The sequence below is a fragment of the Manihot esculenta genome, chromosome 8 (assembly GCF_001659605.2).
Source record: "Manihot esculenta cultivar AM560-2 chromosome 8, M.esculenta_v8, whole genome shotgun sequence".
Lineage (NCBI taxonomy): Eukaryota > Viridiplantae > Streptophyta > Magnoliopsida > Malpighiales > Euphorbiaceae > Manihot > Manihot esculenta.
The window spans coordinates 2,719,661-2,735,998 of NC_035168.2; the positions used below are offsets into that span (position 1 = coordinate 2,719,661).

The 16,338-nt window shown below is 34.4% G+C and overlaps 2 protein-coding genes across 3 annotated transcripts; both read left to right on the plus strand.

Annotated features, from left to right (window-relative positions):
- Positions 1–1,237: 1,237 nt before the first annotated feature.
- Positions 1,238–13,422, plus strand: LOC110620498 (probable UDP-N-acetylglucosamine--peptide N-acetylglucosaminyltransferase SPINDLY). Of its 2 annotated transcripts, none has more exons than XM_021764266.2 (18): positions 1,238–1,592; positions 2,138–2,548; positions 3,317–3,478; positions 3,590–3,765; positions 3,869–3,944; positions 4,175–4,303; positions 4,537–4,656; positions 4,739–4,807; positions 4,890–4,971; positions 5,148–5,242; positions 5,925–5,989; positions 7,649–7,847; positions 9,052–9,246; positions 10,422–10,516; positions 10,619–10,754; positions 10,895–11,112; positions 12,042–12,169; positions 12,472–13,422. In XM_021764266.2, exons 2-18 carry the CDS (start codon positions 2,138–2,140, stop codon positions 12,885–12,887), a joined length of 2,772 nt encoding a protein of 923 aa, XP_021619958.1. In that variant the 5' UTR covers positions 1,238–1,592; the 3' UTR covers positions 12,888–13,422. The 2 variants fall into 2 exon arrangements, with proteins under 2 accessions (XP_021619958.1, XP_021619957.1); XM_021764265.2 differs by having other exon boundaries at positions 1,239–1,592; positions 2,112–2,548.
- Positions 13,423–14,185: 763 nt separating this feature from the next.
- LOC110619932 (casparian strip membrane protein 2) lies at positions 14,186–15,762 on the plus strand. The gene is made up of 3 exons (XM_021763451.2): positions 14,186–14,804; positions 15,101–15,224; positions 15,313–15,762. The coding sequence occupies exons 1-3, from the start codon at positions 14,542–14,544 to the stop codon at positions 15,526–15,528; spliced, it is 603 nt and encodes a 200-aa protein (XP_021619143.1). The 5' UTR covers positions 14,186–14,541; the 3' UTR covers positions 15,529–15,762.
- Positions 15,763–16,338: the final 576 nt, after the last annotated feature.

A 16,338-nucleotide genomic window follows, 5' to 3' on the forward strand; every position in this document is an offset into this window, starting at 1 on the left:
TTAAATAAAATATATAAATATTATCTAAATATATCTTATTATGTTTTAATGAAATCGAGTATTTATAGGACTTGCTGTGATATAAAATAAATCTTGTTATAAGTAATTACTGATAAGATTTATTTTGATGATGAATATATTTAAATAAATTTAAAAAATTTAAAATTTAATCTCGTGATCCATAATCTCCATTTTAAAAATAAAAAAGATTACATGGTATGTAATTTATGCTAACTTTGTCACAATTTCCACACCATGTTTTGCTCTATATTCACCAATAAAGTATGTGCCTTGGAATATTACTAACACATCTATCGCCATTGCTAACATTTCCAAAGCAATTTTTTTCTTTTTTTTCACCCCAAGTCGTAGGTAATTTGTTGGAAATTACTTTATATTTTTCAATTGTAAATTTCATATATATATATTTTTTATTGTAGTGCATATCTATATTATTATATTTTTATGAAACAATATATAAAACAATTAACAATTATTTAAGTAGCGATAATTTAATTTATTTTTCATAGATATATAATTATTTGAATTTTTATAAAAAGAATAAATTGCATTGAATTAGGAATATTATTATCAAAAAGTTTTAGCGTGAACAAATATTAACTTGAGAAAAGTAAGATTATAGAAATTGAGTTTTGATTTTTAATTTTTGAAAAATTAAAATTAAAAATTTTATTTTAAAATTAAGTATTTTTTAATTTACAAAATTTAAAAGTATATAATTTATAAAATTAATTAGATATTTATTGTTTCATTATTATCTGAAATGTAAGATTTAAATTTAATTATTTTATTTTCATTTGATTATTTTTATTTAAATTTTTATAAGATTTTTTAATTTATATTTTTTAATTATACTTTTATTATATTAATAAATTTATAATTGTGATCGAAATGATTTTTTATTATATTTTATAATTAATATAAAATTAATTAATTATCTATTATAGATAAAGATAATTTGAACCTAAATTTAGTTTAAATCTGGGCTTTTTAAAAATTATCTATTTATTTTGTTTTTAATTTAAAAAAAAATATTATTCACAATGATAAGGGGTTAAAGCTTAAGCTTAAGCTTAAGCACCTCGCCGACAAGGAGACAAGCACCCTCAAAAATGGGTGCAACGTGGGATGAAGTTGGAGTAGGAGAATTGTGCACAGTTACAGTGGTCTAAATGCAAATATCGAACAAGCTTTGGCTAAATTAACAAGTGTTGTCTCTATTACGCCACTGTGTAATAATTAACGAACGGACACCAGGTGCTTCTCAGTCCTCTCCTCTCTCTCTCTTTCGTGGGTTTTGGACACATCGAACGCTCACTGTATCGGAGACGAGAGAGAGGCGTGCCTCTGCCTCCTTTCCATTGGACTCTCTCTCTCTCTGTATCTTCAAATTCATCTCCTTTCTCCGCTCTGTTTCATTTTTTTTTTCCAGAGTTTACGCCACCCTCAACCTACGCCCCCCCCCCCCCCCCTCTCGGCCTGCTTATGATGAGTCCTTTCTGAACAGAGTTCATAGTACGCCAGGCGTTTCTCTTGTTTCGTAATCTCTCGCTGGCTTTTCTGCTTTGAATGTCAGTATCAAATCCCTCATTTCTTTTTTCCCCCTTTTTTCTTCGCTTTCTTTTTTTTTTTCTGATTGTTTATGTGCATCAGATTGCGTAAACTGGTATCTCATTTGCGTAATTCCCTAAACTTTATTTTCTACTGGTGGTGGGTTTAACTGGGTTTGGAGCTTTTTCGGGATACGTTATATTTAATTTTCTCTTCATTAGGGTTTTGCTTTTATAGGAAAGTTATTAATTTTTGAGTAAAAATCGTAGCTCTGCTTTGTGGGTTAGTTAGTTCAATTATTGTTTATCATATTCTTTTCAACTTTCACCTCGCTTCTATTGTTTTTGAGTGATTATCAGTGCAAGCTGTGTACATGCATTCTTATTAATATGTGGAGTCCATTCTTCTTGATTCATGGAAAGCCCCTTTTTTGCTGTGTTTTGGGCAGTCCTGATATGGTTTTTAGGTAGGACTGTCCAGTGGTTATCTTTGATGCTTGGTTGAGATTTAGTCCAATTTGTTTACTGATATTCATATAGGCAAGTGAGTTTGTGGATATTTCCAGATGGCATGGACTGAGAAAGATATTGGAAATGGGAGAGAGCAGGTACCTACTGGAGATAATGGTTTCTTGAAGGGGTCACAGCCTTCACCTTGTGCAACTGGCTCTCCTGTTGGTGTAGCTGCAGTGCCGAAGGGGTTTGAAGGGAAGGAAACTCTCTCTTATGCCAACATTCTTCGTTCGAGAAACAAATTTGTTGATGCTCTTGCTATTTATCAGAGTGTCTTGGACAAAGATAGTGGAAATGTTGAGGCTCACATTGGAAAGGGAATATGCCTGCAGATGCAGAACATGGGAAGACTTGCTTTTGATAGTTTTTCTGAAGCTGTCAAGCTGGATCCGCAGAATGCATGTGCCCTAATGCATTGTGGTATATTGTACAAAGATCAGGGTCAACTGGTAGAGGCGGCTGAGGTATGCTTCTAACAATTAATCCATGCCTATTTGTGGAAAAGATATAGGCAGTTAATATGGTGTTGTTTAGTAAAACTACAAATTAGTTAGCACTTTGTACAGAAGTTTTTCCATTGGTGAATCCTTTAATGTTTATTGTATATTGTACCTTCCTCATGTATATACTTGGTGTCCCTGTCTCCGAATTAGTTCTATATACAGGTTGCCGGCCTATTTTTTTGATGTCAAAATTGTTTTCTCATAGCAAATGTGTATAGGGTTCTTTTGACCCCCTTTTTTAAAAAATTTTTTCTATTTTTTATGACACAACTTAAGAGAATTGATCGAGTTTAGGATGACCTTCAACCTACTGCAACTCTTCTCCTTTACTTGGAACTTGGGATTGGCTATGCTTTGTGAATTTCACATAATAACAATGAGAGACGATGGTCATGTCTAACATAGAACATTGAATGTCTTAGTATAGAAGTGTGATAAGCTAGTGGTGGAAGAGGTGAGAAAGAATTGGGCAGACCTAAAATGACACTGAATGAAAGTAGTATCCAAAGATTTACAATTTCTGATACCGATGTGTAACTGGTTTCAAATCTGTTGCATTGTGTGAAAAAGGATCCACAATTCTAGTACATGACTTGTGCATTCTTTTTCTATTTTAATTGTGCTGTTTGTTGCATGCAAGGTAAGGTTGTTCCTTTGCACAATGATATGCCCTAGGAATTTTCATTGGTGAGAGTCGATCTTAAGAATTAATCAATTGTACTTGTGCAGTCATATCAGAAGGCTTTGAGAGCAGATCCTTCATACAAACCAGCTGCAGAATGCCTAGCCATTGTCTTAACAGATCTTGGTACAAGCTTAAAAATTTCTGGCAATACACAGGAGGGCATTCAGAAGTATTATGAAGCTCTTAAGATAGATCCCCACTATGCGGTAAAGTTGTACCTTTTTTCATTCCCTCCTTAGTAGCTTTCTGCTTCTTTTTATGTTAATTTCCTTATGTCATTTGGATTCATATTCTTACAATTTTATTATTAAATTCAGCCTGCATATTATAACCTTGGTGTCGTGTATTCTGAAATGATGCAATATGACACCGCCCTAAATTGCTATGAGAAGGCTGCACTGGAAAGGCCCATGTATGCTGAAGCTTATTGCAACATGGGTGTCATCTATAAAAACCGAGGTGATTTGGAGTCAGCCATTGCCTGTTATGAGAGGTAGCTTGCCAGTTAGCTATCTATACTTTCTATCTGGCCTTGCATCTAAGGTGTATCTTTGCTGGTCTTTTGTTGCTGCTGATGTACTGTTATGCTGTTTCAGGTGTCTAGCTGTATCACCAAACTTTGAGATTGCGAAGAATAATATGGCAATTGCTTTGACAGATTTAGGAACAAAGGTGGTTCTTCCATCATATTGATTACTCTTGTTATTGATGCAAAGTTTCATCCTTTCTCATGTTTTAGTCATTATGTTATTTTCAGAAATTGTTTTTACACCAATCATTGTAATAGAATACTTTTCCTCTCATGCTTGATGGCAATCCCTTTATTGGGTTTTTTACACCATGAGCTTTTTTTCAGTTTCCTTTGCCTGATTTTGGATTCAGTGGCAATTGTATATATTCAGGTTAAATTGGAGGGAGACATCGATCAAGGCATTGCATATTACAAGAAGGCTTTGTACTACAATTGGCACTATGCAGATGCTATGTATAATCTTGGTGTTGCATATGGTGAAATGCTGAAGTTTGATAAGGTAAGTAACTTGTGAATAATTTTACGCTGAATTTTTGTGTGCACATTCTTGTGAACAGTAAGGATTAATTAGTCTGTAGCTGCCTGCAAGTGATACTGAACTCCTAACTTTCCTTTTTTTTTTTGGTAATTGATGCAACTTTTTGTGTGTTAACAAGTTTTAGCATTTTTATTTTTAGATTGTTTTAGGTTGCCCTTTTTTTTTCTTTAAATCCAAACAACTTTTATTTGCAGGCAATTGTGTTCTATGAACTTGCTTTCCACTTCAATCCTCACTGTGCTGAGGCTTGCAACAATTTAGGAGTAATATACAAAGACCGAGACAACCTCGATAAAGCTGTGGAGTGTTACCAGGTATCGTGATACCAGCTTATGATTTTAGATTTTTATTCTCGACTTTCTGTCATGGTTATCATATTTATCATTATTTCTGCAGACAGCTTTATCAATCAAACCAAACTTCTCTCAGTCTTTGAACAACCTTGGTGTAGTCTACACAGTCCAGGTTCAAGATGGAGTTATTCATAAGTCTTTTAAAAGGATCATATAGTTGATATGGTTGCTGATGGCATCTTTCTGTTTGGCAGGGTAAAATGGATTCTGCTGCAAGCATGATTGAGAAAGCTATAATGGCAAATCCCACTTATGCTGAAGCATATAATAACCTAGGTTTTTCTCTTATTTGCAAACTCTCTCTCACATGCATAATAGTTCCTACTGCTGTTGATCAATTTATTCTTCTTTTATTCCTTTGAGTTCAAGTTTCTTGACTCAAATGTTTCTCTCATGCCTACCTTTCTTTTCTTTTTCCCCGAATGTCATTTCTTTTTATCCTCTATATGTAGGGGTCCTTTACAGAGATGCTGGAAACATAACTATGGCCATTAATGCTTATGAGCAATGCCTTAAGATAGATCCTGATTCCCGAAATGCAGGCCAGGTACTGTAGATATAAAAACTTGCTCTGGTGAATATCAGTTGCTTCAATCTGTTCTGACTTCTGTCCTCATTTGGTTTCTTTAAACCCCTTAATCATAGAAAAGAGTTACTTCATATGTTCTATTGCAGATATATTAGCAATTCAATATTTATGTGGGTAGTATTTTATCTGTCAAGAACAATTTATTTTCCAGAACTTGGCCCAACAATTGAATAGGAATGGTATTTGAGTTCTATAGAACCAATGACCATTAGTGTCGAGTGAAACTCAAGAATCAACCTTTTTTTTCCACTAAGGAGCTTTCTATTTCCAGAAATCACTTAGGAAAGAGCAAAGGAAGTTCTTGCATGGAAATATGATTTAGTTGATTAGATTTTTAACATTCAAGTGCCTAAATTTGTCAAATGGATTAACAGTAGAAGATATGCCAAATTGGCCTCTTTTCTCCCTTTTGAATGGTTTTCCTTTAGGAAATGAAGCATTAGCATTATCAGCAAAATGATGTTTCTTGCACACGTTCAATTGTGTATGTAAAGTTATTGAATAAATCTTAAATGTTATCATGCTTGATGCCAAATTTTGAAACAACTTCTGCATTTTCTATCTGTTAATATGGTTATCTGATAGTTGTCATATCCTCTCTATTGTATCAATATGTATATTCATGGGCTTGCTTTTGCAGAATCGATTGCTTGCAATGAACTACATAGATGAGGGACATGATGATAAGCTTTTTGAGGCTCACAGGTCTGACTTAATTTTGATAAACTGGGCATACTTTTTAGTTCTTTTTTCTTTTAACATAAAATGCAATTTATTACTAGTCCATCCTCTTGTACAGATATTAAAATTTGCTAGTCGACACCTTCTTGGACTTTGTAGTGAGACCATTTACTTATTTGAAATTGTTTCGAACTATATTTGGAACATTCCACAAGTGTTGGGATTACAAAATCCCACACCAGTTGGGAAATAGAAGTAAGGGCTTATATATAGCCCAATCCCAAATATCAAAAATAACTTGGGCTAACCATTGTAGATCTAGTGCAAAGAGAGTTTGAAAAACAATTTGGGCAAGCTAGAATTGGGCTATTATAATTAGTATTAGAGCCACCTTGTGTCAAAAAATTATATAGAGTTGATGAATTGTATAGAGTTGATGAGCATGTGAGAAAAGGGCTAACTGTGGGATAAGGTTGAGTTGCCTGAGATATTAGTGAACTATAATATATAAGGTCTAGTCTTGAATTAGCAATTGTACTTGATATATAGGACAATCGAGTTAACAATTGTATATGATATGGCATAGTAGAGTTGCAACGAGGACATCATAAAATTCAGTAAGAGAGTTTTTAAGCATCCCACAAGTAATCCCATATCGATTAGGAAATAGAATGAATAAGGGCTTATATATAGCCCAGATCCAAATATTGAAAATTACTTGGTTTAACCATTTTAGACTACATGTATAGTAGGTGGAGGACTATGAAGATAAAAGACAATGTGATTTTATTTTGTAAGATGTGATGTAGGATGAAAGACGTACATGACTTGAAACATTTGAGGAAGACATCTGTTAGGGTCCTTAGAGATGGATCGAGTTATGGGTCTATTGCTAGAATTTTATGGGGACAAAATTTTCTTTTTTGCGACCTATGGTTGCAATGGAACAAGCTCTTTATAGAGAATTTGAAAATCTCTCGAGTTGAATTACTCAAGAACTTTTGAAAAATTTTCTCATAATTCTTTTATTGAATTGTTGCACTTAAATATAAGAGAGAGACATAAGCATCTCCTAAAAATAGGGAACCATTAAGCAACGTGGAGGACCACTAATGAAAAACAAAAACTAACTTGCATTACAAAAAATAAAAACTAACTTGTACTATCTACGTCATGGGTTAACCACCACTAATAACATGGGTTAACCACTAAGAGTATGGCTAAACCACTAACTATATGATTCTTGAAAATAGGACAACTAACTTGCATTATTTGCTGACATCTATTAAACTCCACTTTGAAGATGATTTTTTTTTGGGTACCTTGCTGCAGAATTAAGCTACTAGATGGTACTGACTTCAATTTCTCTCTAACAATGGACTTTAGTCTTGTTGGTCCATAAAATTGATTTTCTTTGACTAAAGGGTTGACAGATTCAGTCTTTCTAAAAGTTAAAGTTCCTGTGGATCTGTCTCTTGATTTCTTCAAGTTTCCTGCTATTATTTCTTTTGTCCTTTGATGCTTGTATGTGAATGAAGGGATAATCTCATCTCACAAATGAATAAATTTTTTTTTAATATTATGGATTTGCACATCTGTACCAACCATTATGCTTTGTTCTTCTAAGAAAATATTGCTTTGGCCTTGCTGAAGCTTCATTTGAATTGAAATTCTTATATACAGGGACTGGGGTAGGCGCTTTATGAGGTTGTATCCGCAGTACACTTCATGGGACAACCCAAAAGATCCAGAAAGGCCGCTTGTGATTGGATATGTATCTCCAGACTATTTTACCCATTCTGTATCTTACTTCATTGAGGCCCCACTTGTATATCATGACTATGCAAATTACAAGCTGGTGGTTTATTCAGCTGTTGTGAAGGTATCGTTTAGAGTTGTCTACTTCAGCTAATTGTTTAAAGGAGTTTGGAACATGCTATTCATTGTCCGATCCATGCTATTGTGCAAATATTTTTCCAATCAATAGATAAATCATATAAATTTGGATATTGCGCCAAAACATTGCTCTCTCTACCTGCTGTCACTGTGTTTACATGTTAATTCTTGTCGTTAGCATTGCCAACTCTCTAGATCCATGTTTTTACTTTATCTATGCTCCTGTTTGATTGATCAAGTTGTTACAATAAATGATCACATATGAAACTTGAATTTTGGATTTTCCAAATGCTTTGAAAGGTTAACATAGATGCTGCTAAGGCGTATGCATTTACTCTAACCTTATTAGTTTCAACTATATCACTTTTCCTCCGCTGCTCTTGTACCACCACTTGTCAGCAATGTTCTCAATCATTATGGGCATTATTTACCATCTCTGCATCAGTCCAGATTTTTTTCCTTTTTTAGCCAAATACATATTTGCACCCTTGAACTTTACTAAAAAAAGTTTTGTGCCATTCTGGACTTTGACAACGTCCTATAACTCACTTGAACTATTTAAAGATGTAATTAAGATAATTTTACAATTTTACTACAAGGTAGCATAGACAATAAACGTGCTGACATATTTGATGAAAAAATGCGTTGATGACATGTATTAACAAGCTCTAAATTGTTGCATAATTATCTCCATTAACAGTCAATAGTCGAACAATAATAATAATCATATAAAATTCTAAAATTGAAATTCACCTTATGTTTTCTACATTCAAAGAATCTACCCTCAGATTCAAATTGTTCTAAGAATTCTTTAGAAGATTCAAGCTGCTTGTTGATGGCGACTGTATGGTCATCTTAATTCTACTTTTAAATAGTTCAGGTGTGCCATATAATTTTCCAAATTTCAGGGTGCCATAGACTTTTTTTGCTAAAGTTCAGGAGGGGCAAATATGTATTTGTTCTTTTTTTAGAAGTTGTTATTTGTACGTACATATTATGTCTTTAGAATTGTTCCTTCCTCTAAATTGTTTTGCATTGGGGTCATTATTACTGCCATGGCCTGCCAATATCATATTATTCATTCAAGAGTATTCAGTATTGTGTTTGTAACTGGCACAATGACATATCTACTGCTATTTTTTGTTTAACCTTTTTCACAATTCTTAAGTTACATTTATTATGATTCACAGGCTGATGCAAAGACTAACAGGTTTAGGGAGAAAGTCTTAAAAAAGGGTGGAGTATGGAGGGATATATATGGGGTTGATGAAAAGAAGGTGGCAAGCATGGTTAGAGAAGATAAAGTTGACATATTGGTAGAACTTACTGGACATACAGCTAACAATAAGTTGGGTATGATGGCATGCCGACCAGCACCTGTTCAGGTATGCTTCAGGTTATTATTCTTTGAGTATTTTTCCTGAGGTTCAGTTCCTTTTCATAAGATGCATTTTCTCAATGTTTTTGCTGCCTTACTGGACAGCTCTATTCTTTATGAGTAGCCTCTCATTGCAATTTGCAGAGCTTGAATTTGCAAAACTTTTTATTTATTCCAGGCCTTTTTTTGCAAGATGCACATCTCGAGGAGTTTTTTTTTTTTTAACTTTTTTTATTGGGGAAAACAGGAACCTAAGTATCTTGTTTGCTTGAACCTCTTTGTTTAAAATCACTTTATTAAACTTTAGTGGTGCACATTTTTGCATTAAGAATTTGTTAGATTTTCACTTCTAGAAAGTAGTCCTTATTCTCAGTTTCCCAAGGGAAAACCAGGACCACTGCAAATTTATGCTGCAAGATATCTATATGCATGTGTGTGCACACACAGTTACATTTGGTGTAGACAATTGAATGAACATCATCTTTTATCATAGACTGCTCTGATTGCTTGATGCATTACAAAGAGGGCTTATGGGAGACTGGTGAGGCGTGATCTTCATTAATGAATGAGTTATCAACAATCTCAAGCAGTGTAAGGCTGTAAGCTGAAAACCTAAATTAATTACATAAAGGATAGGTCAAAGCACATACATTCTTTTTCTCTTTGTTGTCAAGTCCAGTTAATTTAAGTTCACTGACAGATCTTTGGGGTCTGATCAAGTACTAACATTTGAGGGAAAAACTATAGCCCATAAATTTTTTTGATGGCACTATAGAACACAAGTTTCAATTAGAAGTGCAACAGCAGAAGCTTGAAAAGCTAGGGCATTTGGATGGTTTTCCCCAAGATTTTAAATAAACATAGAACTTAGAAGAGATGGAAACTATATTAATACATGCTAAAATGAACCAGAAAATACAAGCCTAAAACTAAATAAGCATTAAACGATTAGCAGCTGGAATCTTAGCACATGATAACCATTTAATACATCCTGGCCGTCTGTGTCTCACTCTCATATTTTATCTGCCTCTTTTTGGAATTTTTCACATGAAATCATGTCATGCAATTTGTGCACAATACTAATGACATGGTGTGTGTTTCTTTCATGCAGTGGATCTATATGATTGAACATAATAAGAAACAGTGCCTTGCTGACTTTATTCCGCTTTATTTTTAATTTAGGTGACTTGGATTGGCTACCCAAATACAACTGGTTTGCCTACAATTGATTACAGAATCACTGATTCATTGGCAGATCCTCTAGATACAAAGCAAAAGTAGCCCCTCTCTTTGCTTCTTCTGATGAGCATTTTCAAGTGAAATTATTTTTCTTATTTTATTCTAAGATTTTCATCTGTGCCATTTCTATCCAATGGCAGGCATGTTGAGGAGTTGGCCCGACTACCAGAATGCTTCCTTTGTTATACACCGTCACCTGAAGCTGGCCCTGTTTCTCCAACTCCTGCACTTGCTAATGGCTTTGTTACATTTGGTAGCTTTAATAATCTGGCAAAGGTATTTTTTAAGTTTTGTACATTTATCAATTTTAATGATAAACCAAAATTTTCCAAATTATTGTTTTGTGCTATTTGATCTTTCTTTTTGCCCATTTTTCAATTTTTTTCTTTTTCCTTTTCCTTTCCCCCCCACCCCAGATAACTCCTAAGGTACTACGAGTTTGGGCTAGGATACTGTGTGCAGTACCAAACTCTCGCCTTGTGGTAAAATGCAAGCCATTTTGTTGTGATAGCATTAGACAGAGATTTCTTACAACTTTGGAGGAGCTGGGATTAGAGTCATTGCGTGTTGATCTTTTACCTCTAATTCTTCTTAACCATGATCACATGCAAGCATATTCACTCATGGACATTAGGTAAGACATTGAGTGTTAATCTTTTTATTGGTCATCTTTATTTCTTCCTGACAATTGTTTTGGAGAAGTCTAGCTTGCTCCATATGTTGTTGATTCATATGCTGTGATCATGTGATGTCTGCCAGTTTATCTTTTTTAGCTTATGTGATCACAGAGTCAATATCCTTCTTACTCAACTGCAATGTTGAGTTTTGAAGAGTGACAGAAAAAGTTTTTCTCCACCAAGTGGGACGTGGTATGAAATAAGGGCCATTACATTACGTAATGGCAGTTAATTATAGTTGTTTGCCTTCCATTCCTGTGAAACTTGTTGACCAAGAAAAAATTTCCTGTGATAGCTATTGCTAAGTAGCGGGCATTATTTACCATAAAGTAACATTAACGGTCCATTCCCTCCCTCAATCTTTTAAGCCATATAAGGGTAGTGTCTTTTCCTTTCTCTTTCTTGTACGGCCTAGTAATTCATTGGGCATAAAATAAATGGGTATAAGGGTTAGATAAATTGACATGGAATATTTACGTAATGAACGTGTACAATTTCTTTTTTTTGGGCAGGAGACCATTTCCATGATAATTTCCTAATTTCTGTATATAATTGTCATTTTAATGGGTCAAAATGAGATTGAAGATGGCATTTTATGTCGAGGAATGGGGGATAATGATGGTTCTTAGAAACAGAACTGATACGAATTGTATGAGACCTGTGCTGGGAATCCTGGCAGCCGAGGATAGATGTTTTTTTATTCTTTCCTTGCATGAGCTTGGTTAGCTTATGTTCATATGCAAGTTTTGAGTGGTATACCTGCCTACTGCAGCCTGTGAACTGTGTTTCCAGTCATATATGGCTGATAAATAAATTCTGAATTTGCATTATGTCTAGTCTGTACCATTTCTTTATGGGTCCCAACTTTTTTCTCTTGTGTGTGTAGTTTGGATACTTTTCCATATGCTGGAACAACAACAACGTGTGAATCTCTCTACATGGGAGTTCCATGTGTTGCTATGGCTGGTGCTGTACATGCGCACAATGTTGGTGTGTCTCTTCTCAGCAAAGTTGGTGAGGAACCTTCTTCTTAGCCTTTAATGTCTATCTCAAGATCACTGTTGGTATTAGCATCGTGTAAATTCTACTGCTTCTGTGCACGTCCTAAATCGGAACGAGAAACCTCTTTTCCAATTGGTTCCAGGTTTTCGAAATGGAGCGATAACATGTACTCGTATTGCTAATATTTATCTGTGTATAGCAACCTGCGTCCTTTTCCATTTCTTTTACCTTCTATGCAATGCTTTTTCTTTTGGGGGTATATTTTTATGTAGCCTCCTTAAATCAATACAAACTTCTTTCTACTTGTCATGCAGGGCTGGGGCATCTGATTGCCAAAAATGAAGATGAATATGTCCAGTTGGCTTTGCAGCTTGCCTCAGACATACCAGAGCTCTCAAACTTGAGAATGAGTCTTAGGGATCTTATGTCGAAGTCTCCCGTCTGTGATGGGCCAAACTTCATTCTCGGCTTGGAGTCCACATACCGGAAAATGTGGCACAGATATTGCAAGGATGATGTGCCATCTTTAAAGCGCATCGAACAGCTTCGAGAACAGGGGTTTTCTGAAGCAGCACCTATCAAAAACTCTGAACCAACAAGTATCCCATTATCATTAGAGGGCCCTCCTGAATCCGTCAAGGAAAATGGATTTAATGCAGTCCCATCATCAACGGCGAATCACTCGTCCGAGGAAAACGGGAGTCAATCAGTTGAATCAGACTTCAGATAAGCAAGGCTAAAATTGAATGGGGTGTGTGTTGTCAACTCAATGTGTGTGGAGACATGCTTGGAATGTATACCTACGCGTTAGACAGCGAGTCCCGTGTCAATGATATTTGCGGCTGTATCCCGCTGAGTTAAAGCTTAATGTTGACTACAGTGGCAACCCAATATTTCCTATTACAGGATCAATTTTTTTGGGAAAGAACGCTGGTAGTTGCTGGTATTTGGATTTTTCTTCATAGCAGAGTACAGGAATTGGGAAGAGATGATCTGTGAGCTGCTACAAGTGGGTACCTGAGTCCCCTTGTTCTTTTTTCGTGGATCATGTAATAGAGGTTAGCGGTGGCTTGTATATTGTAAGGAGAGCTTTTCTTTCTTTTGAAGATTTTTAAAGGGGTGGAGTAGATCACCATGGGAGGTGATGGGTGATGGGTGATGGCGGAGTTAGTGATTTAGTTTGTGCGAGTGCGATTCTGTGATCTCACTAACAGTGAATATCATGAAATAGAGCAAAAATTACTGACATAACGTGTTTGATTTAAGGGCTGTTCTCCACTGTTGGTTTTAGTTTTTCAGCAATCTAATGAGAGAAATAAAAAATAAAAAATAAAAAGAAAAAAGTTTAATAGATGACCCCTGAGATCTGTTCAACTCATTGGCTACAACTTCTTACATAATAAAAAGAAAAAAGTTTAAAAATAAAAAAGTTTAAGTTTAGAAAAGCAGAATTTCTGCAACATATAAGGTTTAATAGATCACTTCATTCTTACATAATTAATGATCAGGTTTTGTATAAGCTCATTGTTCCTACTCAACTCGGGTCTCCAACTTCTTCCTTCTGTTTTTCAAAATCAAAATATAATTCCTCAGAAGTAGTACAGCCTGAATCAAATCCAAAAGAAAAAAAAAAATCATGTTTATTTCGAATTAATTTTATTGAGCTTATGTCAGAGCTCAATCAGGATGTATTTTCGATTTCACTCTAAAACTGGCAATAAATTTTGAGCTGAATTAACCTAAATTATTTATTTTTTTTATATTAAAAAATTATAATTTTATTTTTGACAAGTATTGAAAAAATATATTAATTCAAAACTTTTAAGATAAATTTTCATAATTTTTGTGATTGGATTATTAAAAAAATAAGTTAATAAAAAATATTTTTTAATTAAGAGAATATTTAATTTATTTTAAAGAAAATAGATTACTCTTTTTAAAAAATATTTATATATTAACAAAAATAAAAAATATTTTTCATAAAAAATAAAATTTGAATATAAGTTATTTTTCATGCTTTATATTTAATTTATTTTTCAAAATGGAATATAATTAAGTGAAAAAGATAATAGATATGATTCACAATTTTAATCAAGAAATGACAAATTTTTTTTTTTCTTCTTATTCCCTGAGTGGGAATTATGGAGTTGTTAGTATCATTATGCCCTTTACCTTTCTACTAGCTCTGTTATGAATACTAACCAATTTATTAAAAAAATAAAAATAAAAATCACAATGGAGATTCTTAGCAACAACTCCTCATATATCTATATCAACTTCTCTATTTAAGATTCACCCCATAATCATTCATCATATTCATAACAAAAAAAAAAAAGCTCAGCAGATCTCTCTGATCATCAAGTCCACTTTCTAATCAACTAAAAATGATGAAAAGTGAGTCCACTGCAATTGATGTACCAGAGTCCAGCGCTGTTCCTAAAGGAAAAGCATCTCTCATGGCAGCTACTAGAGATGCAAAGGGAGGATATAACAAGGGGTTTGCAATTTTTGACTTCATTCTAAGGCTAGGTGCTATAGTTTGTGCCCTAGCTGCTGCTTCTACCATGGGAACCAGTGATGAGAGCCTTCCCTTCTTCAATCAGTTCTTCCAGTTCCAAGCTAGCTATGACGATATTCCCACTTTTCAGTATGTCTCTTTTACTGCACTTTTATAAAAATAAGTCTAAATGGCAGCAGTAAAATTATAATTTCATTAAATAATAAAATTATTTTTTTTATTAAAATATATTATTATATATAATAAAAAAATAAATATTTTTTATAATAATTTTAAATTTTTTAAATAATTATTTTAATAATATTAAGATAACAATTTCACAATATAACTTTATCTAAATCCAAAACATAATAGTGCTTGCAAATTTTTTTTTATATAGAAAATTCCAAATGGGAACTCTGACTATGAGGCTTCCATGCATGCAGGTTCTTTGTGATTGCAATGGCAATGATTGCTGGTTATCTAGTCCTTTCTCTTCCTTTCTCTATAGTATCCATTGTTCGCCCCCATGCTGCTGGACCAAGGATCTTGCTCCTCATTTTTGACACTGTACGTAACCTCTCTGATCATTTCCATTTTTCTTTTTTTGACGAGTAGAAATGTTACTGAAAACTCGGTATTCTCATTTATCTTCTAGGTGTCGCTTGCCCTGAACACCGCCGCTGCTGCGGCTGCGGCGGACATAGTGTACTTGGCTCATAATGGGAATTCAACCACAAATTGGTTTGCTATCTGCCAACAGTTTGGTGATTTCTGCAGGAAAGTGAGTGGGGCTGTGGTGGCATCGTTCGCTTCAGCTGTGGTTTTCATGTTGTTGGTCATCATGTCTGGTCTGGCTCTCAGAAGGCAATAAGAAAATATATATAAAAATAAGGATAATGCATGGACACCATCTCCGCTTTGTCCATCTGTAAAATTCTCATTAATGTTTCTTTTGTGTGATCCTGTCCTGTGATGGAGAATGTAGTGTAATTAAGTGTGGATTTTAATTTCAGTGGAAATTAATGTATTCTTCTTACAGTCTTACATATCTGTTTATGCTAAATTATTGATTTAATAAAGTTTTTGCCTGTGCTTAAAGATTCAATATTCTTTGTTTCCCGTCTCTCTTTTTCGCACGTCGGTCTCCCCTTGTCCCGTCCAGGCAGGGGGACGTCCTCTTCCTTTCTACTCGGAAAGTGAGTCTCCCTCTCCACCTCCGAGTAGTTTTTATGTTTTCTGTTTTGTTTTCCTTTGGTTTTTTGCAGATCTGTGGAGATATTGAGAGGGTGTTTTATGATCTGCGTTTCCTCTCTTGTAGTTGTGTTATTTTGTGTTGGGTTTTCTTGCATGCAGGTTTGAAGCTACACAGATCCTTTACCTCAGTTGTATTCCCTAGTCTGGCTTCTGGTGGTTTGGTGATGGCTCGCAGAGCTTAGCTCGGAAGGTGCGTTGGATCGCCGAAGACTATCTCCTTCACCTTTACTGGCACCACTCGATCTATTGAAGATTCTTTGGCTCGAATATGTGATACATATCCTTCATCATCTGTCCAGATCTCGTGTTGCATGTCCTCCTAGCTTTGAACAGGCTGCTTTATCTAGGGACGACCATTGGATTTTAAATTAAATTAAATAAATTAAAAATTAAAAATTTATTATTTATAAAAAATCAAATTAATTTT

Coding starts and splice junctions, on each gene's coding strand:
- LOC110620498 (XM_021764266.2), top strand. CDS start 2,138: ATGGCATGGACTGAGAAAGATATTGGAAATGGGAGAGAGCAGGTACCT. Junction 5,243..5,924: donor ATTCCCGAAATGCAGGCCAG/GTACTGTAGATA, acceptor TTGCTTTTGCAG/AATCGATTGCTTGCAATGAA. Junction 5,990..7,648: donor AAGCTTTTTGAGGCTCACAG/GTCTGACTTAAT, acceptor TCTTATATACAG/GGACTGGGGTAGGCGCTTTA.
- LOC110619932 (XM_021763451.2), top strand. CDS start 14,542: ATGATGAAAAGTGAGTCCACTGCAATTGATGTACCAGAGTCCAGCGCT. Junction 14,805..15,100: donor GACGATATTCCCACTTTTCA/GTATGTCTCTTT, acceptor CCATGCATGCAG/GTTCTTTGTGATTGCAATGG. Junction 15,225..15,312: donor TGCTCCTCATTTTTGACACT/GTACGTAACCTC, acceptor TTTATCTTCTAG/GTGTCGCTTGCCCTGAACAC.